Source organism: Phaseolus vulgaris, chromosome 10 (assembly GCF_051622355.1).
Source record: "Phaseolus vulgaris cultivar YP4 chromosome 10, ASM5162235v1, whole genome shotgun sequence".
Lineage (NCBI taxonomy): Eukaryota > Viridiplantae > Streptophyta > Magnoliopsida > Fabales > Fabaceae > Phaseolus > Phaseolus vulgaris.
Window position 1 is genome coordinate 24,898,141 of NC_143507.1, and position 20,666 is coordinate 24,918,806.

General features: G+C 46.5%; 1 protein-coding gene across 1 annotated transcript; it reads left to right on the forward strand.

Annotated features, from left to right (window-relative positions):
- The first annotated feature begins 304 nt into the window (after positions 1 to 304).
- LOC137817389 (uncharacterized) lies at positions 305 to 997 on the forward strand. The gene has a single exon (XM_068620682.1). The coding sequence runs from the start codon at positions 305 to 307 to the stop codon at positions 995 to 997; it is 693 nt and encodes a 230-aa protein (XP_068476783.1).
- The last annotated feature ends 19,669 nt before the right edge of the window (positions 998 to 20,666 follow it).

The window sequence follows — 20,666 nt, forward strand, 5'->3', positions numbered from 1 at the left end:
CTTGAGGAGTGCTTGGAGCGTTCCTGCGAAAGACAGAGCTTGACGTGGCGAATCCTTCGACGTTCGAATCACTTGCGAGATCATTTGGCGCCTGTCATCAGGCGTTACACCTTCGGAGGGTCTAGAATTTCGCTAGGTCTTATCAGTGGATGGTTCCTCCAATCAGCAAGGGAGTGGCGCTAGAGTAATCCTAGAAGGCCCAAACGGAGTGCTGATCGAGCAGTCGCTGCGTTTCGCCTTCAAGGCTAGCAAGAACCAGGCAGAGTACGAAGCCTTGATTGCTGGAATGTTGCTAGCAAGAGAGATGGGAGCAAAGAGTTTGATGGCGAAAAGCGACTCTATGCTGGTCACTGGGCAGGTAACAGGAGAGTTCCAGGCCAAAGACCCTCAGATGGCTGCATATCTCGAGTATGTATGCACCCTGAAGACGTCCTTTGCAGAGTTCGAGTTGATCCATGTGCCGAGAGAGCAGAATGCCAGAGCCGACTTACTTGCCAAGCTAGCCAGCTCAGGCAAGGGGGGAAGGCAGAGGACCGTCATCCAGGACACTTTGAAGGTGCCTCGCGCGTTCGTAACGGACAACCAAGTACTTCAAGTGTACAAGTCAAAGGAACGGGTAGCGATCTGTCATCGGTCCCTCACTCAAGAAACATTGAGAGCACCTAGGGTGAGAGCGCGACCGGTGAGGTATGACGAGGTGATGGAGGTTTGCGTTGTTGGGAAGGCTAATACGTGGATAACGTCGTACCAGAGGTATCTGGCAGATGGGGTGCTTCCGCTGGACCCGACAGAGGCAAAGAGGGTAAAGAAAAGCTCAAGTAAGTTCACTCTTATTGATGGGGATCTCTTTAGATTTGGATTCACCCATCGGGTGTTGGTGTGCGTACACGGGGAGCAGTGCACGAGAATTATGTCAGAACTCCACGAGGGAGTGTGCGGGAGCAATGTGGGTGGTCGCGCCTTGGCAAGCAGGGTTCTCCGTGCGGGGTACTACTAGCCAACGCTGAAGGAAGATTGGGCGGGGTATGCTCAGCGTTGCAAGCAGTGCCAGCAACACGCAGATTGGCACAAGGCGCCTCCTGAAGAACTGAGGTCAATTCACAGCCCATGGCCGTTCCACACCTGGGGAATTGACATCTTGGGACCCTTCCCTTTGGCAGTAAGGCAGATGAAGTTTCTAATCGTCGCCATTGAGTATTTCACAAAGTGGGTAGAGGCAGAGCCGGTCGCGCAAATCACCGCGCACAAGGTTCAACAGTTTGTGTGGAAGAACATTGTGTGTCGTTTCGAAGTGCCCAAGCGCTTGGTTTCCGACAATGGCACCCAGTTTATGAGTCACCAAGTGAAGAACCTGTGTGAAGAGGTGGGGATACAACAGGTGTTTGCCTCGGTGGGGGACCCTCAAACGAATGGGCAGGTAGAGTCGGCCAACCGAGTACTGCTCAGAGGGCTGAAGAGAAGGTTAGAGAAGGCCAAGGGAACGTGGGCAGAGGAAGTTCCCAGGATCGTGTGGGCCTATCACACCACTCCACAATCTAGCACCCATGAGACACCGTTCAGCCTGGTCTGTGGGTCAGACGCTATGATCCCTGTGGAGATACAAGAAAGCTCACCAAGGTTTTTGAACTTCGTTGCTGAGGAGTCCAATGAGGAGAAGAAGGTAAACCTAGACCTCTTTGATGAGGTGCGAGAAGAGGCTAGGATCACTGCCGAAGCTGTGAAGAGGAGGGTGGAGCATAGGCACAACTCCAAGGTGAGACCGAGGTAGTTTCAGGAAGGGAACCTGGTGATGAGGAAGGCACATCAGCACGAGATGGAGAATAAGTTGTCCCCCAAGTGGACTGGCCCGTTCAGAGTGGTGGAGACGTTGGAGAATGGTGCTTATCGGCTGGATACTTTGGACGGGGGGGCGATCCCCAGAACATGGAACGCCACACACTTGAAGTTCTATTTTAGTTGCAAATGTAAAGTAGTCGTGCTTTCGCGCTAGTATAAACAGTTTGAACAGTTCAGGGGCACTCTTTTTCCCAGAAGAGGGGTTTTAATGAGGCCACCCAATAAAAGAGAAGTCATCAGTATAAAAGTTTGCAAAGTTTTAAAGTTAAAATCCTCCTCGCCCCAGGTTCAAGTGCAGGTAATTGGTTAGGCCTTCCTCGCCCCAGGCGCGAGCATGGCAACCGGTTTAAAGTCCTCCTCACCCCAGGTGTGAGTGCAGGCAACTAAGGTTCAAAAAGCCAGGGGTGCTAGTAAGCCCAGGAAGGGAAAGGAAAGATTTCGAGAAACGCCTTTACCCAAGTGGCATAGCATCAATATTGGCACAAAAGAACTCTTAGTCAAAACCCTTCTCACCCCAGGAGTGAGAAGGTGGAAACACGACCCGATGTGTTAAGGGTCGATGACCTTGGGGCAGGCAAGAGGGGTTATCGCGAAACACTCTTCTCCCCAAAACAGGGCATCATCCTTGACCGATCGGTGTGGGAATCCACTATGCACTTAACGCTGGAGCGACAAGCGATATAAGGTGATATAAGGTAGAAGCAGAGGAGCGATGACTGATGAGTGGGTGGTTGAGGCATTTTGATCGGTTATCGGTGGTTAGAGCGTTGTTTAAGAAGTTTTAGACAAGTTCTTACGCGATAGGCCTAAGCCAGCAAGGCCACGCCAGATCAGGTTTCAAGCATTGCTAGTGGTGATCGAAGTCTGATGTAAGAGAAGCAAAACACAGTAAAGATTTGCGCCAAGTTCGAGCAGGTTAGCAGTTAGACATGCATGGCAAGAGATAAAAACTAAGAGATACACAGCAGAAGAAACAGTAAGAAGAAAGTGGCATTTATATATACAACAAAAGTTTTTACATTCCAAGTTATGTACAAAGAGGTAAAATCAAAATAGCAATGATCAAGGGCGAACGATCTCGCCATCCACCTCCTCGAAGTCCATGACGAATTGAGAATAGTCAGCCTCTGGAAAGACGCACTTAACCTGCTCAAGGGCCAAGTCGAAACCCTCAGCAAAGGTGTCAGCAGCTTCTTCCCAAAGCTTGGTCTTCTCGCTCTCGAGCACGACCTTCTCAGTGACAAGGGTGGCGATGGTGGACTCGGCCTCTTTAAGCTTGGACCCTTGATCATTGGCACGCCTTTCGCTCGCTGCGAGAGCCTCCGCCAGGTTTGCGATTTGTGGGCGCATGAAGGCATTCTCAGCTTCAAGTTGGATGGCCCTACCCGTGGTCTCCACCAGATCGGCGTCAAGAGCGGCGATGGCATCCCCCATCAACATCTCCGTCTTGATGGTTTCTTGGACTTGTAGGGCGCGCCCTCTCTTGGCTTCCTCCAGCATGTCGTTGGTACCCTGCAGGGCCTCATAGTCGCTTTGAAGCGACTCCTTTTGGTTGAGCAGTTCGCTCATCTTACCCTCCAGCTTCTCAAGGCGGCGATGCTGGGTGGAGAACTCAAGAGAGAGTACCATTTGGCGGGCCAGATGAAGGTCCACCTCACTCCCGCTCCACTTGACTAGCTCGCGGTTCTGGAGCAGTTGTCTAGTCAGGTGGATGACCCTGGTGAGCCCTTCAGTGTTGGAGCCTGTTGCTCGAAGGGAACTCTCACCGCCACCCTCGGTTGTGGTAGCGGAGTCCTGAGGGCATGGTGAGGTTGGGGGGCGAGAGGTTCCCTCCGGCTCCCAGCTGTTTGAGGTGCTAAGATAGGGGGTGGCCTGGCTGGGGCGGGGAGGCAAGGGGGGCTGGAGAAGGAGAACGTATGGGAGAGGGAGAGCGTACGGGGGAAGCATGTGCTTGAGGGATCAGAGTAGCATCTCCCTCAGCACCCTCGGTTCCCTTTTTTCTCCGTTGGACTAAAGGAGACCCCGAGCTTTCCTCCTCGATTGATATGACGGTGGTGGGAGCTTTCACCAGCCGTTTTCTTTTCTTATCACCCCTGGTCTCGGGGCCTTCAGCTGGCGCGACCGAGATGGGGGAGGCCGAGATGGGCTCGAAGATGGCCTCAGTGGATGACCCGACAGCTGGTCGGCTCTTGGCAAGCGTGATCAGCTTCTGTCGTCGTTCCTTGTTGGAAGTCATATCTGCACCAGTTGAACATAGCAATGGGTCAGTACAAGCAAACAAGGTGCAAAAAGAGTAAAAACAACGCAGGCAGTTAAGCGCGAGGATGCATGCTCAGAGAAATAACAAGTTAAAGGAAAGAAGAGAATGCAAACCAATGTATTTCTTGAGCATCTTCGCGTCGAACTCGTGCTTGATGAGGGTGGAGGAGCCGAACTTAGCGCCCAAGCTCGAGAGCAGGCCGCACAGCTCGCGCTCGTAGGGTGCCATGGCCTCCAAGCCTCTGGGTTTTTTGAACCCTACTTTGGGAACCCAATAGAGTTGGAAGCCCTCGAGTAGGGTCGGGCTGTGCTCGTTGGATGATGATGATGATTTCTACAACTCTTCTAGGAAGGATGCCAACAAAATTTCTACTCAAAATTCTCCTCCCAATTTTTCCAAACAAACCTTGTTTCCAAAAAAAGTTTCTACTACAAATCCTTCTACTCCTAAGTCACCTACCAAAACGTCAAATATCAAATGTTTTAAATGTTTAGGTTTTGGGCACATAGCTCTTCATTGTCCACAAAAGCAAGTCTTAAAGCTAAATAAGGTAAAACAAGACCTCACTCACCCACCTACCACAAGTAAAAATGAAAAAGACAAAGAAGGCCAAGTTGACACGGGTCTTATACTTTCACATCCAAGGTGTTTTCCTTCCTTATCTTTTTCATTACCAAAGGGTCTTACTTCACCACCATCTTGGTTTAAAAATGTTAGGGATGATTTTTTCATACCTCCTAATGGTTGTCACCATTTAAGAGGACTTTTTCCAAAAGATATCATCATTCCTAAACAAATTTTTCCAACTTGGTCGTTTTATAGAACCTCCTTTTCTGAAATCCCATTGTTTCCAAATGCTAAGTCATGTTTTCCTTTTTCTTCCACTTTTAATTGTAAGAATAAACTGACTTTGTTATATGCAGGGATTCAGAATTCGTGGACGAATTCTTTCCAACTCGAGGAGTATGATGAGAATCAAATAAAGGAGGCTTTTATTAACGGAGGAAGAGGACATCCACCCTCACATTTGAAGTTCTTCCTTCTAGTCTTCTCAAAATTAAAAGAAGACATAAAATAAAGATGAGGCCCAAGCCCAAAGCCCAAGCCCAAGCCCAAGAAGGCCAAAGCCCAAAGAGCCCAAGTCCATCCCATGAGGGGCAAGGCCAAGCTTTGAAATACTCTTGTATAGTTTTAGGAGGTGTGGTTATTAAATAAAGGAGTGTGAAAATGTAAAATAAAGTCACATTGTCCATGTGACTTAGGAGAGTGGTGTAGTTGTAGTTTTTAGGAGGTGTCATAGTAGAAAAAGGTCACACCTCCCATTCACTTGTTTTTGGTGGGAATCTCAATTGAGTTTATTTGAATTTTCCCACCTATTTTTCAGCACCTCTAGGCTATAAATAAAGGTGCTTAGCTTGTACAATTCAGATTTGAATTTTAATTAGAGAAACTATACTCAAATTTTGAGAGAGCATTGGAGAGCTTTTTGCCTTCTTCTCTAGTCTTATCTTGATGGTTCCATGGTTACCTCAAGTGGCGGCTTGCACACTCATCTAGGAGTCTCCATCCTTCTAGTGGCGTGATCATCCAACCATACATCCATCTTCATGAGCTCTCTCCTCTCCTTCCTTCCTTCTCTTTTGATATTCATGTTTTGAACTTTTGTTCTTGTTTTGGTTCGGCTATTTCTGTTTCCAGCAGCTGTTCTTCTTCTTTTCCATGTTTTGGTTCGGTGCTTTTATAATTCCAGCACTCCTTTTCAGTTTTCTTGCCTTTTAATTCATTTTAATCGGTTCAATTCTGTTCTTATTCATTTCTATTCGGTGCATTTGCTTTTCCTCTCTTTTTGTTGGTTCAATTTGACAATATGTGGAACTTCCATATGAGTTTGGATTTGGTGCTAGTTTTGGTGAGTTCTTGACTTAGAACATTGATCCAATTCTAAGAAAAAGTGCCTAACTATTGTCCAACTCAAGTTGATTCCTAAGAATGTCAAGAATCATTCTCTTCTTTGCTATTGGAATCACATCATGTGGTATCATGAGTTTAGGTGTGTTCTTGTTTAATTTTTGAGTTGTGTAGCACTTTAATTTCAAGAGCTCTTTAATTTCTTGCAATTTAAGGTTCTGTTTTAGGCTTATTTGAGTTTCTCACTGGAAAATTCTAAAATTCTGGATTTGTGATCTTCAAAGTGTTAGAAAAGAGTAGAAAAAATAATTATTCAAAAATTCAAAGTACACAAAAAATGATAAATAAAATACAAAAAGTGTACAATTCTGCCGAAAAAAATACAGTAATCTGGCAGCGATTTTAAAACATTTATCTCAATTAATTGGCTTACTGTTTTTAAGTGATTCCAGTGCCATTTTTAAGCTATGATCTTGAAGTTTGTGTGGTTAAAATTTCATAATCCAGTTCGCTCTATATCATTCCAGTTAAATCAGTGAACATCAAGCACAGTTTGCATAAAAGTATTTTTTCCAGTAGCTAATTTTTGTTTTCTTCATCTACTATAGTACTTTTCTTTAAGTATTCTTTTGTGTGCCTACTTTCTCATTGAGTTCTTTAATTTTCTTGCTTGTCTTTTATTCATTAATCTTTGAAGTTTGTCAAACATCTAGTATTCCTTTTGTTGTAGCCTTTCTTTGCTTATACTTTTTCTTGCTTGTCTTTATTGCTTCATTGGTTTTGTTGTGGTTGGCTTTGAGATTGGTGTGCCTTGCTTTGACATCTTTCATTTGAGGATTCCAAGACCTCAAGATCAGATTGGTGCAGGGACATTATTTCTTTGAGAGTGACCTCTTTTTTCTGGCCAAATTTACTTCGGCAATTTGGGTGCCAAATTCAATTTTGGTGCACCAGAAGATGAAGCAAGACGTGCGGTGGTTTTGGTGCGAGCCATTGTTCAGTAACTACAATGGAAAAAGAAATAAGAAATGAGGGATCAATGAAAAACAAGAGGAAGGCGAAGGAAGCGAAGATGCTACGGTTTGAAGGGAGTAGAGAAACGAAAGTGAAGAAGAGGAAGAAGTGAAAACGGTAGAAAGAAAAACAACCTACAACGTATGCACAATGCAGTTATTGGATGATGCAATCGGTAGAAGGTATTGAAATATGCCATAGATAAAGAAAAGGGGTACCTTTTGTTGATCGCAAACGGTTTCTGGAAGCTTGAAGATTGAGGAAGACGAATCGCAGAGAGGAAGTTCGAGGGATTCAGAGAAAAAGTGTTGGAGAAGGTGATGGAACAGTGAAGGCGCGTAAGTTTTGAATAAGGGAAACGCAAACGACGTTTCATGCTAGCCGTCGATGCGTACACGTGTCGTAAGATTAAGGAAGGAAGGCGCAACGTCACTTAAAACGCAACACGTGATGTGGCACGTGACGTGGCATCACTTGCCACGTGGCCACTGAGGACGACCACTTAGTCTCTTCGTTGAAAACAAGTATACAGCTCGAGACTGGGGGGTTTGTGATCTGGTCGGTCATCGGTAGTCGGTGACGTCAGCAACAGATAGCCACGTGGACCGTTCCGAGTGGGACATGTGGGCCAGGGAAGCAGATGTGTCCTTGAGAAAGTCACCCAGGGAGTGATCGGTGGTCAGGGGGTGATCGGTTGTCCTAGAGGATGCACGATCAGCGCCTAGATAAGCGTCATGATGCAGAAGGCGTGGCGCTATGATGCACCGATCGGTCGTCTGGGGTGAGCGATGGTCATCGGGTCTTCGTGTTACGCGCAGTTAAGCTGGAAACGAGGGGTGATTCCCAGCGAGAGCGTTGTATACGAGCCTTGTGTGGCAGAGTATTAGAGAAAGGAGAAGTTATGCGCTTTGCAGTGTCGTGCATGACGGTGGTTTAAGAGAGCTAGTAGCCAGTCGGTGATTGGTGCTCTCCTAGCCCATGACGCGCATGATGCAAAGCAGAGGTGATCGTTCACACAGTAGGTGATGCTTAGTACGTGCGCTTAGCCAAGCCACACTTGGTACTCACGCTGAGGTTGCACGAGACACCTAGTGAAAGAAACGCGCTAAGTTACTTCATACACGAATAACTTAGGCGCGCAACAGAGTATATAAAGGCATTCCGCGCTCATGCAGAGGGAGGTAAGATTCATTCTTGTGAGTTACTAGTTTACACACACAGAGAGAGAGAATCACAGAGTGCACACGGGTCTCGCTGAGATTCTTAGTTCTTAGTTCTTTGGTGGTTTTGCAAGGCTGACTTGAGCGTCGGAGTGCAATTGGCCGCTAGAGGCGCCGTTTGTTGTGTTTCGCAGGTTTGCTTGGAGTTCTTGAGGAGTGCTTGGAGCGTTCTTGTGGAAGACAGAGCTTGACGTGGCGAATCCTTCGACGTTCGAATCACTTGCGAGATCAATATTATTAATGTTATTAATTTTATTAATATTATAATAATATGAATAAAAAAAATTAATATTATTAATAAAAATATTTATATTAGTAATAATATTGAATTTACCTACGTATGTAGATTCGTGGATAAAATTTTTGGGCATGTAAAATTTACCTACGGATAGAAATCAACGGATAATAATCTGTAGATAATGTTGAAATTTTCTACGAATTTAGATCAGTCGGTAATATTTCGTAGATAATGCTAAATTTACCTACGAATTTAGATTTGTATTAGATAATGCTAAATTTACCTACAAATTCAAATTTGTCGGTATATCTGATTTTTTATTTTTTTTTTGTAGTAGATACATCTAACAAGTTTGACAAGAATGAATGGGCTCAAGTTACTTTAGGTCTTAAATAGATTAATTCAATTGTTCATTAGACGTCTTATAAAGAATTGTCAAATGACTAAAGACTAGATGACATGCCAGTCGAAGCATAAAAAGTCACATAATTCATCGTTAGATGACCCAAGTTTGGAGATCACAAATAGAAGCTTAAGAAAACTCGTCAAAAAGAAATAAAAATATGAAGCATTAGAAGATTAAAATCTTGACAGACGACTCTAATGGTTCACTGCATGAATAAGAAGATCATCTACATGTTTAAAAGCTCAAACACACAAAATTTAAATAAGATCATGTCATACATACAACCTACTTTCTAAGTAATGTTTGTTTATTTTAGTAGGTCAATAAAGTTGCTCTAATAAAATGTCATTTTAGTCAACAAAAAGAGTGTAACGATGAAGTATTAGCCAAAATTCATATATTATGAAAATCTTAAACATCAAAGACAATGAATTGTGTAGAGGCTTTTGTAAACATTTAAACATTTATTTATTTATTTAGTAAAACCTTTTGAATTTTGCGTTGGAGAACCGAACATGACCTAAGTTTATAGTGAACTAGTATAAAACTAAAGTATTCATTGTCTTCTTTTATTTCTTATGTGTTGCTTCTCTTAGTAACTTTTTAAAATGTTTAAAGAAAACTTTTTGTGAACACATTTATAAAATATTTAGAATACCTCTTGTAAGAATGTATGGCTTTAAATTAGAGGAGGGTGAATGGTTTAAAGAAGGTTTTCGCAAACTTTTGAGTCTAGAATGAAATTACTTCGAGAAAACTTGATTCAGAATTTAGTTTGCCAAAAACATAAAGCAATTTAGTACAGCGCCAGAAAAACAAGTAAAGGGACACCGTTTCTATGACTCTCTATACTGGACTGAGGAACCCGAATTCCAAAAACCCAGGCGCCTTGAAGATCTGCCCCAGCGAGAACAAGAGGTGTGACTCTTCCTCTCCAACCTCAAGGTGGTGTTTGACACCTCCACCTTGATAAAGCATGAGTACTGCCCTACGAGTCTTAAGGCGTACATTCGTATCCCCCTTCCCTTTACACCCGCTAATGATATCTTGTAGGTGTGTGTGTTTGCTGAATTTTTCTTTGTTTCTAATGCAGACAGTATGCTCATGCTCAGCAAGAAAGATTGATGGAAAAGGCCCCAACACCAATCCATTGAAAGGCCACCAAAATGTCACATTGAGGCAACCACTAGAGTTATGGTCAAAGAGGGGTCAAGAGGACACATTTTACATATCTTAAACTCTAGTGTAGAATAGCTTTTAAAAGTAGCATAGTTTAATTTCTTTTTGTAATTGTGTTGAAACATGCAAAGAAGCACCTAGAAGGCTAAACCTAAGTTTACAAGTCCGGCCTCCAAGTCCTATATAAGGACTGCCTTGGCTACTGTTTTTACAAAATTAATTCATTAGTGAAATGCTGCCAATTTTTACAAGATTAATTCATTGGTTCCTGATGAGTGATTCACTGAAGGGTCCGGGCACGATTCCTTTCCTGAACACATGCACCATCATGGTTTCATCCTTGGTGTTCAGCCTCACTATCTGATGTGATTCCACTAGCCATATAGAGAAAGGTTCTTGACCTTCTTAGGAATCACCTTGAGTTGGACATAACAGAGGCACTTTTCTTAGAGTTGGATCATTGTTCTAAGACAAGAACTCACCAAAAAACTAGTACCAAATCCCAAACTCATTGGATGAACCAATTTTACTCAAATTGAACCGAACAAAAGAGGTGAAATTAAAAGGAACCGAACAGAAATGTTTAAGCACACAAATGAACCGAACAAAATTGAAATTAAAAGGCAAGAACAGAAACAATAGGTGCTGGAAAAACAGAAAAACTGAACCAAAATACTCAAGAACACAAGACAACAAAAGCAATTGAAAGAGAAGGAAGGAAGGAGAAGAGAGTGCTCATGAAGATGGAAGAATGTTGGATGATCTCGCCACTAGAAGTGTGGAATGCTCCTAGATAAGAGTGATGCCGCCACTTGAGGACTCCATTGATCCATCAAGATAAGACTAGAGAAGAAGGCTCCAAAAGCTCTCCAAAGGTCACTCAAAATTTGAGTAGAGTTTTCTTAGATTAATTCCAATCTGAATTTTACAAAGGAAGCACCTCTATTTATAGCCTAAGGTGCTGAAAAAATAGGTGGGAAATTTCAAATAAGCTCATTTGAAATTCCCACCAAAAACAAGTCACATGGGAGGTGTGACCTTTTTCTACTATGACACCTCTAAAAAACTACACCTACACCACTCTCCTAAGTTACATGGGTAATGTGACTTTATTTTACATTTTCACACTCCTTTATTTAATAACCACACCTCCTAAAACTATACAAGAGTATTTCAAAGCTTGGCCTTGCCCCTCATGGGATGGACTTGGGCTCTTTGGGCTTTGGCCTTCTTGGGCTTGGGCTTTGGGCTTGGGCCTCATCTTTATTTTATGTCTTCTTTTAATTTTGAGAAGACTAGAAGGAAGAACTTCAAATGTGAGGGTGGATGTCCTCTTCCTCTATTAATAAAAGCCTTCTTTATTTGATTCTCATCACTATCTGTGCCCCAAAACGGTTGAGGAACTCCTTTAGGGACTCTCCCTGATATTGTCTCACGTCGAAAAGGTCGTAAGAAATGGGTGGGGGAGCCCGATTCGTGATGTACTGCTCTCTGAATAGCTTAGTCAGTTGCACGAACGACGTCACGTGGCCATCAGGGAGGCTGATGAACCAATCCATTGTTGTTCCCACCACTGTGCTCATGAACAGCTTGCATCGCACTGCGTCAGAGCCTCCAACCAACATCATCTGCGTATGAAAGGCTGTGAGATGAGCCTCTAGGTCCTCTACCCCTAGGAATGTGCCTTTGGGCCCCAAGAACGTGGCTTCTATCACTGCGCCCATGATCGCCTGTGAGAAGGGCATTGGAAAATCCCTGGGTGGCGGCATAGGCTCTAGATCTTCCACCTCACATTCCCCTGCCTGATTGTGCAACCCCCTGTGCAATTCTTCATTGGTTCTTTGCAATTCCTCGTTTCTTGCTAACGACACAGCCAAATCAATCTGGATGCGTTCTTGATCTGCTCTCGATTCAGCCACCGCTTCTTGGAGAGCCTGCATCGTTTCCATGATCTGCTACAGTGTGAGGCTTTCGCCTCCATTCGGTGCAACGGATCCTTGCCTCATGTTTCTCATCTTGGTTGATCTTTCTTGTTCTTGCGAATGGGATAGTGTTTTAAATCGTGCCCCACGGTGGGCACCAAATGTTCCTGCCGGTTGACTCGATTGTCTACACGCGCCTACGACGATCACACGCCCAATTATCCCTGCTTTCGTAATTGAGGAAAAAGAAATTAAGGAAGTAATTTGAGGATGTGGGAGTTCTAAAAGCCCTAGTCTAGATGGTGTGACTTTTAGCTTTATTAAGAACCACTGAAAGGTTATAAAAAAAAATACAAGCAATTCAATCTTTTCACAAAGATGGAAATATAACTAGGGGCTAAAACACATCATTCATCACATGAATACCCAAAATAGAAAATCCCAAAAGTTCAAATGAATATATAACCATATCTCTCGTAGGTTGCATATACAAGATTCTATCCAAAATTGTCTCCAATAGAATCAAGAAGGTACTAGAAAAAAAGTCATTGATATTTCTCAATTTGCATTTATCTCTCAAAGAGGATTACTAGACCGTGCCTTTGTAGGAAACGATGTTGTAGATGACCTAAAAAGAAAATGAAGGAGGGGATAGTGCCTTTGTAGAAAACGAGGTAGTAGATGACCTAAAAAAGAAAATGAAGGAGGGGTGGTAGATAATGATGACAGTTAAAGTTCCGGTTAAAGTTTTCAATTAAAGTTTCCAGTTAAAGTTTCTTGTTTATTTTAAGCGTCTAATATTTAAGATTTTATTATCATTATTAATTTTCATACATCTTTTCTAATCAAAATAACACAACTAAATCTTAAATTATTCCATCATTTAAAAAAACAATTTTTTTTTCTAAAAAAAATCAGTAAACTAAGTTATACATGCCAAATACGATTTTAATAAAATTTGATATAACTGAAGTGGTACATACTGTACCGCCCTGGTAGTCGGAAGTGATGACGTGGCACCAAGCTACAGTGTAGGCGTGTTGACAAGGCGCCAGGTTGGCAGAAGGGAAGGAAGTCGGGGGGCTCGTGAAGTCGCCAGTTATAAAGCTGGCGTGCTCCGATCTCCAGCATACCAGAGCCGGCGATCACCCAGTTGAAGATGAAGTCGCCAGATGTAAACTCAGGCGACCAAGTGGTTGGAGATCGCCAGAGCAAGCACATCGCCGAAGATGAAGGTGGTGCAGATTATGAAGGCGGCCGGCGAGACCACAGGGAAGATGTACGAAGGCACCCTAACTCGCCAATTCTAGTAGAGATCGCGCTCCCAAGTTAGCTATGCACTGGGCAGTACCATGCATAAGTAACTTAGCCAAAGGAGAGTCAGAAGCAGCGCCCAAGTCAAGGAGGCTCCGGATGATGGCACGTGTACGACTGGATGCGAGCCACGTGTCCAGGTCTGTAACTGCAAGGAGAGAGAAAGTAACCAGGTATTTAAGGGTTCCCCAACGAACTTTTGAGGTACGCGCGTTCAGATTATACTCTTTACGCTTGCGAGTTCTTGAGCATACTGTGAGGGAGAACATTGCACGGTTCCTTGAGAGTTCTTGAGTGTTCTTGCTCTTAGTATTTGGTGGTTCGGTCACTGACTTGGGCGTTGGAGTGCGATCGGCCGCAGCTGCGCCGCTCTGTTCTTTTGCAGGTTCTTGAGGTGGATCTTGAAGAAGGACGGAGGTTAGAAGCGGTGCACACGTCGATCCAAGTTTGACGAGGCAAGTACCAACGTTCTGGTCAACAGGCAGGATCATCAGGCGCCCACCGTGGGGCCGTGTAAAACTTGTTCCCATCCACAGCGTAAGTTCTTGGAGGTTTTCGTAGTTTTCTGCGTGGTTGTGTGCTGGTGCAACCATCGTTCGCTGTTCGTTTGAGATTTGTTCCGTGATTTCGCGTTTTCCACCGTTCGTTGGGATTTTTGATCGGTGAAGAGAGGTTTCCTGCTGTTTGCGCGTGATTTGTTCGGTGGAGTTTGAGTTCTTTCGCTCGTTTGGTTATCCGTGGGAGAAGCGGTGGTTTCTGGTGGAGTTGCAGGTTTCTTTGGAGGTTCGCGGTATTCTTGAGTTTTCTTGCGGAGTTTCGCGCAGTTTTTTTTCGATTGATCGCTGAATCGATCGTAGCTGAAGTAAGTGTTGTTCGCTGCATTCTGTGATTCGCCAAGTTTCATGAGAAAAATGAGAAGCAATCGTTCAAGTCCAGTTGCGCCCGTCGCTGCTGAAGGCGCTGCCGCCATGACCATGGCGCAGATGGTAGAGATTATGTGCTCGTTGCAGGCAACTGTGGAAGCCTCGCGCATAGAACAGGCAAGAATGCATGAGGACCTGGCCGCCTCTCGGGCCAAGAATGATGAGCTTAGCAAGGTGACTGAGGAGCTGCGTCGAGCCCTTCAGGAGCAGCAAGGGCGTTCTATTGCTGAAGAGGTCGCGCCGTCGTCGCCACCTCGTGTTTTTCCTATGCCTTTCGATCAGGCGATTACTGACACGCCTATTCCTGCGAGTGTGGTTCCTGTTAAGGCTGTTTTCACCGGCGTGGAGGATCCTGAAGCTCATCTCACCACGTTCCATACGCAGATGATGCTGTCAAGGGGATCAGACGCCGTGTACTGCAAGATGTTCGTGAGCACACTCCAGGGAACGGCGCTGGAATGGTTTGTGAGCCTGCCTAACGGTCACATTACCAATTTCCAACAGTTCTCGAAGATTTTCGTCGAGCAGTACATCGTGAATAAGGCACCGCCCAGGGTGTCTTACGATTTGTTTGATATAAGGCAGTACTAGGGAGAGTCCCTCAGGGACTACTTGAATCGTTTTGGGGCGCAGATGGTCAGATCGCCGGCTAAAGATGAAGAAATGCTGGTCTATGCATTCAAGAAGGGCGTGCTGCCGGGACCATTCTGCGAGGCGTTGATCAGGGCACACCCCGCCACGTTTGCTGAGGTTAGGCGACTTGCGGTGGCCCACATCGCCGACGAGAGCGAAGTCGCCGAGAAGAGAGGAAGCGTGGCTCCTACTAGGCCACGCGCCCAGACCAGGATCCAGCCTCAGAGGATGCTGGAGACAGCGGCGGCCAGGAGGGATCAGAGGGCCAGTCATCCTTATGATCCAAGGAAGAACAAGGGCAGGGGCCAAGGACGCCAACAACCAGCACGTCGGGAATACAATCGCCCGCCTAAGCAGAAGTTTGTCATGGGATTGGCAGACCTGATCGCCATTCCCAATATATCCGCTAGGTTGAAGGCGCCAAAAAAGGTGGGCGACAAGGTGCTGGGACCAAAGCCAGACGCCTGGTGTGAGTTTCACCAGGGCTTTGGCCATACAGTGGACTCGTGCTTAGCATTAGGATACCAGCTCGACGATCTGGTTAAGAGCGGGTTCCTAAATGACTATTTGCTGGACAGAAGGACGGGGGGCGCGTCGAGCTCCCAACCAGCAAGTGCTGAGGCTCAGCAGCATGAGATGCCTGCGCACGGAGAAATCCACACCATCGCAGGGGGTTTCTCAGGAGGTGGATGCACCGCATCACAGAGGAAGAGGTACGCGAGGTCTGTGATGACGGTGGATATGTTTGAAGACCACTCGCCGGAAGTGGATATTACATTCACCAAGCAAGATCTCCGGGATGTTGTGCCTCATGACAACGATCCCATAGTAATTTCGCTGATAACAGCAGGAAGAATAGTCCACAGGGTGCTAGTGGACCAAGGAAGCTCGGCAGACGTGATGTTTTGCCGACTTTCACGCAGTTGGAGCTGCCCCTTGACCAGCTGAGGCCCTATGGAGGGTGTCTGTATGGTTTCGCTGGTGACCAGGTGGAGGTCGGGGGGTACATAGAATTGAGGACAACGTTTACAGATGTGGCGGGTTCAAGAACGGAGAAAATCAAATACCTTGTTGTAAACGCTCCTTCAGCATACAACATCCTGTTGGGAAGACCCACGCTCAACAGGATAGGTGCCATACCGTCGACCCGGCACATGAAGGTGAAGTTGCCGTCTATGGAGGGGGTGGTGATCACCATCAAATCCGATCAGAAAGAAGCGAAGAAGTGCTATGAGAATAGCCTGAAAAACAAGAGATCGGTGAGTTACGTAACGACCACCCCGCCTCCTGGTGTGAAGCCTAGATCGACGGTAGCAGAAGAGACCGCCGGAAGGGACGTGGAGATGGTGGACGCTGAGCTGGAGGAGGGGAACGTTGGTCTGGAGGAGGAAGAGGCAAGGAATCGCCCTGAGGAAGCGAGAGAGCTGGGAATCGCCAGGGCGGTGATCGCCAGAGAAACCAGACCAAAACCCGTCGAGCAGTGGCTCGAGAGAGAAATCGGGGGAAAGATCTTCAAGCTGGGAAGATCCCTGGAGGTTGAGCTCCAGGACCAGATCGCCAAGGTGATAGAACGGCATCTGGATGCGTTTGCATGGTCCGCTTCGGACATGCCCGGGATCGATCCCGACTTCTTGTGCCATCATCTGGTGATGGACAACTTGGTGAGACCAGTGCGACAAAGGAGAAGGAAGTTCAACGAGGAGAGGAGGCAGGCGATCAGGGACGAAACACAGAAACTCCTCGCTGCAGGCCACATCAGGGAAGTCCAGTACCCTGAATGGCTGGCAAACGTCGTGCTGGTGAAAAAGAGTAATGGGAAATGGCGCATGTGCGTCGATTTCACTGACCTGAACAAGGCTTGCCCAAAGGATTCATATCCTTTACCAAGCATAGACGCCCTGGTAGATAGTGCTGGAGGGTGTAAATTGTTGAGCTTCCTGGATGCCTTCTCGGGGTATAATCAGATCAAGATGCATCCCATGGATGAAGAGAAGACAGCCTTCATGACGGAGAGATCGTGCTACTGCTACAAGGTGATGCCATTTGGGCTGAAAAACGCGGGGGCCACGTACCAGAGGTTGATGGATCGAGTACTTGCACCGATGCTGGGAAGGAACGTGCAAGCGTACGTCGATGACATGGTCGTGACCTCGCCAGAAAAAAACAAGCACGTTGCAGACTTGGAGGAATTGTTCACGACGATCGCCAAGTTCAAATTAAAGCTTAATCCAGAGAAATGCATTTTCGGCGTGGAGGCTGGGAAGTTTTTGGGTTTCCTCTTGACTGAAAGAGGCATAGAAGCCAACCCAGATAAGTGTGCCGCCATCTTGGCGATGAGGAGCCCAGCTACGGTGAAGGAAGTTCAACAGCTAACAGGTCGGATGGCAGCCCTGTCTCGCTTCGTGTCAGCTAGCGGAGAAAAGGGCCATCCCTATTTCCAGTGCTTGAGGCGCAATAACAAGTTTGCTTGGACGAAGGAGTGCGAGGAAGCCTTTGTCAAGCTCAAGGAGTATCTGGCGAGCCCGCCAGTTTTGTGCAAACCGCTGGTGGGAACCCCTCTCAGGTTGTATTTTGCTGTAACTGAGAGGGCGGTAAGTGCGGTGCTCGCCCAGGATCAAGATCAGGTTCAAAAGCCTATTTATTTTGTTAGTAAGGTGTTGCAGGGCCCCGAAACGAGATATCAGGCCCTGGAAAAGGCTGCGCTGGCTGTGGTATTTTCGGCGAGGAGGTTGCGCCACTATTTCCATAGCTTCACCATACTGGTGATGACTGACCTGCCCATCCAGAAGGTCTTGAAGAAGCCTGACGTTGCGGGAAGGATGGTGAAGTGGGCAGTAGAGTTGTCAGAGTTTGATATTAAATATGAGCCCCGAGGCCCGATCAAGGGACAAATCTTTGCAGATTTCGTGGTCAAGCTCTCCTCCGAGGCGACACGAGTTGAAGGGGACGACTTCCGTTGGGTACTTTCGGTGGATGGATCGTCGAACCAGCAGGGTAGCGGTGCTGGAGTCATTTTGGAAGGACCCAACGGCGTGTTGATCGAACAATCTTTGAGGTTTGCCTTCAAAGCCAGCAACAATCAAGCAGAATATGAGGCGCTGATCGCCGGGATTTTGCTGGCAAAGGAGATGGGAGCGAGGGTGTTGATGGCTAAGAGTGACTCGCTGCTAGTCACAGGGCAAGTAACAGGCGAGTTCCATGCTAAAGATCCACAAATGGCGGCTTACCTGGAGTATGTGCAGGAATTGAAGAATTCCTTTGCCTCCTTCGAAGTAGTGCATGTGCCCAGAGAGCAGAATGCCCGAGCTGACTTGCTAGCTAAGCTCGCCAGTTCAGGCAAGGGGGGTAGGCAGAGGACGGTGATTCAAGAAACTCTGAAGACGCCGAGAGCATTTGTAGCAGATCACCTGGTTCTCCAGATAAGCAAGTCGACGGAGAAAGCAGCGAGAAGTCATAAGTCCCTGACGCAAGAAACTTTGAGATCGCCGAGAATTAGGGCATGTCAAGGAGAGAAGGTGAACATGACGCAGGTTTGCGCTATCCATGAGCCAGACACCTGGATAACACAGTACAAGCGGTGCCTGGCAGATGGCCTTCTCCCACTGAATCCGACAGAGGCTAGGAAGGTAAAGAAAAATTCTAGCAAGTACACATTGATTGATGGCGATCTGTACAGGTTTGGGTTCACTCACCCACTCCTGGAATGTATACATGGCGAGAAGTGCACGAGAATCATGGCAGAGCTCCACGAAGGAATATGCGGAAGCCACGTCGGGGGTCGAGCTCTGGCCGCAAGGACTCTGCGTGCAGGTTACTACTGGCCATCGATGAGAGAAGACTGCAAAAAGTATGCCCAATGTTGCAAACAATGCCAACAGCACGCCGATTGGCACAAGGCGCCTCCCGAGGAGTTGAAGTCGATCTACAGCCCTTGGCCGTTTCATACTTGGGGAATCGACATCCTGGGACCATTCCCGCTGGCGATCAGGCAGATGAAGTACTTGGTGGTGGCGATTGAGTATTTCACCAAGTGGATCGAAGCAGAACCAGTGGCCCAGATCACCGCACACAAGATCGAAGGCTTCGTGTGGAAGAACATTGTGTGCCGGTTTGGAGTGCCCAAGCGCCTGGTGTCGGACAATGGGACTCAGTTTGCAAGCCACCTGTTGAAGAAGCTGTGCGAAGGGGTGGGAATTCAACAAGTGTTTGCATCCGTCGAGCACCCTCAGACGAATGGCCAGGTGGAGTCAGCTAATCGGGTGTTGCTGAGAGGTTTGAAGAGAAGGCTAGAGAAAGCCAAAGGAAGCTGGGCTGAGGAGGTACCTCGCATAGTCTGGGCGTACCACACCACCGAGGAATCAGGGACCCATGAGACCCCGTTCAGCTTGGTCTATGGGTGTGATGCAATGATTCCAGTGGAGATTCAGGAGAGCTCGCCGAGATTCCAGAACTTTGTAGAGGAAGACTCGAATGAAGAGAGAAGGCTGAACCTGGATCTACTGGATGAGGTCAGGGAAGAGGCAAGATGGAAAGCTGAGGCGGTGAAGAGAAGGATTGAACGAAGATACAACTCGAAGGTGATGCCGAGACAGTTTAGAGAAGGCGACCTGGTGATGAGGAAAGCCCACCAGTACGAGATGGAGAACAAACTGTCGCCCAAGTGGACTGGACCGTTCAAAATAACCGAGGCGCTCGGGAACGGCGCCTACCGCTTAGAGACATTGGAAGGAGGGGCGATTCCTCGCACTTGGAACGCCACGCACCTGAAATTGTATTACAGTTAAGAACCTTTGTAAGTAAAGACAAACACAAAGTTACATTACAATGTCTCTGTTAAAACAGTTTGAAGGGGCCACTCTTTTTTCCCTAAGGAGGGTTTTTAACGAGGCCACCCAATAAAAGAAGAGTTTTCGAAGTTCAAAGTTGTTTTAGATTGCTTGCTTGTTGTTTTCAGAAAGTTTTGAAGAAAGACCTTGTCACTTATATGTGATTTAAGGCAAGTAAAGATATATTGCATGCTTTCTAAAAAGTTTTAAGTCCTCATCGTCTTTCGACGATCGGAGGCATCAGTTAAAGTTTTAAGTCCTCATCGTATTTCGGCGATCGGAGGCATCAGTTAAAGTTAAAGTCCTCATCGTCTTTCGGCGATTGGAGGCACCAGTAAAAGACCTCGACGCCCTCGCGCGTTTTGAGGCAAGATAAGGACCTCCTCGCCGTCGAGCGAGTGCAGGCGAGGAAGAGCAAAAAGTCCTCAGTGTTTCTGGGGGCGAGAAGATGTAACCCCTGGGGCAATGTAGAGGCACCAGTGAAAAGTCCTCAGTGTTTCTGGGGGGGAGAAGATGTAACCCCTGGGGCAATGTAGAGGCACCAGCAAAAAGTCCTCAGTGTTTCTGGGGGAGAAGAGATGTAACCCCTGGGGCAATGTAGAGGCACGGGTTAAAGACCTTCTCGCCTATGAGCGAGTTCAGGCAAGTTAAAGACCTTCTCGCCTATGAGCGAGTTCAGGCAAGATAAAATCCTTCTCGTCTCGAACGAGTTCAGGTATGGTGTAAAGGGTGGAAGAAGTTTGGAAGGTGGCTAAGGTAGGTTCGAAGAGAGCGCCTAGCCACCCGGTCTTTTGTTCTGATGTTCAGGAAGGTAGAGAAGGATCTGAAAGGCGCCTCTACCCCCAGATAAAAGAACAATGGCCAAAGTGAGGCCAGAGAGAAGCTAATATCGCCAAGAGTCTTTGGCGACCAGGAAAAGTTCAAACAGTGGAGAGAAAGTTAAAGACCCGTTTTGATGAAGCAGATCGGGTGAAACGATGTTTGGAG

Coding starts and splice junctions, on each gene's coding strand:
- LOC137817389 (XM_068620682.1), top strand. CDS start 305: ATGGGAGCAAAGAGTTTGATGGCGAAAAGCGACTCTATGCTGGTCACT.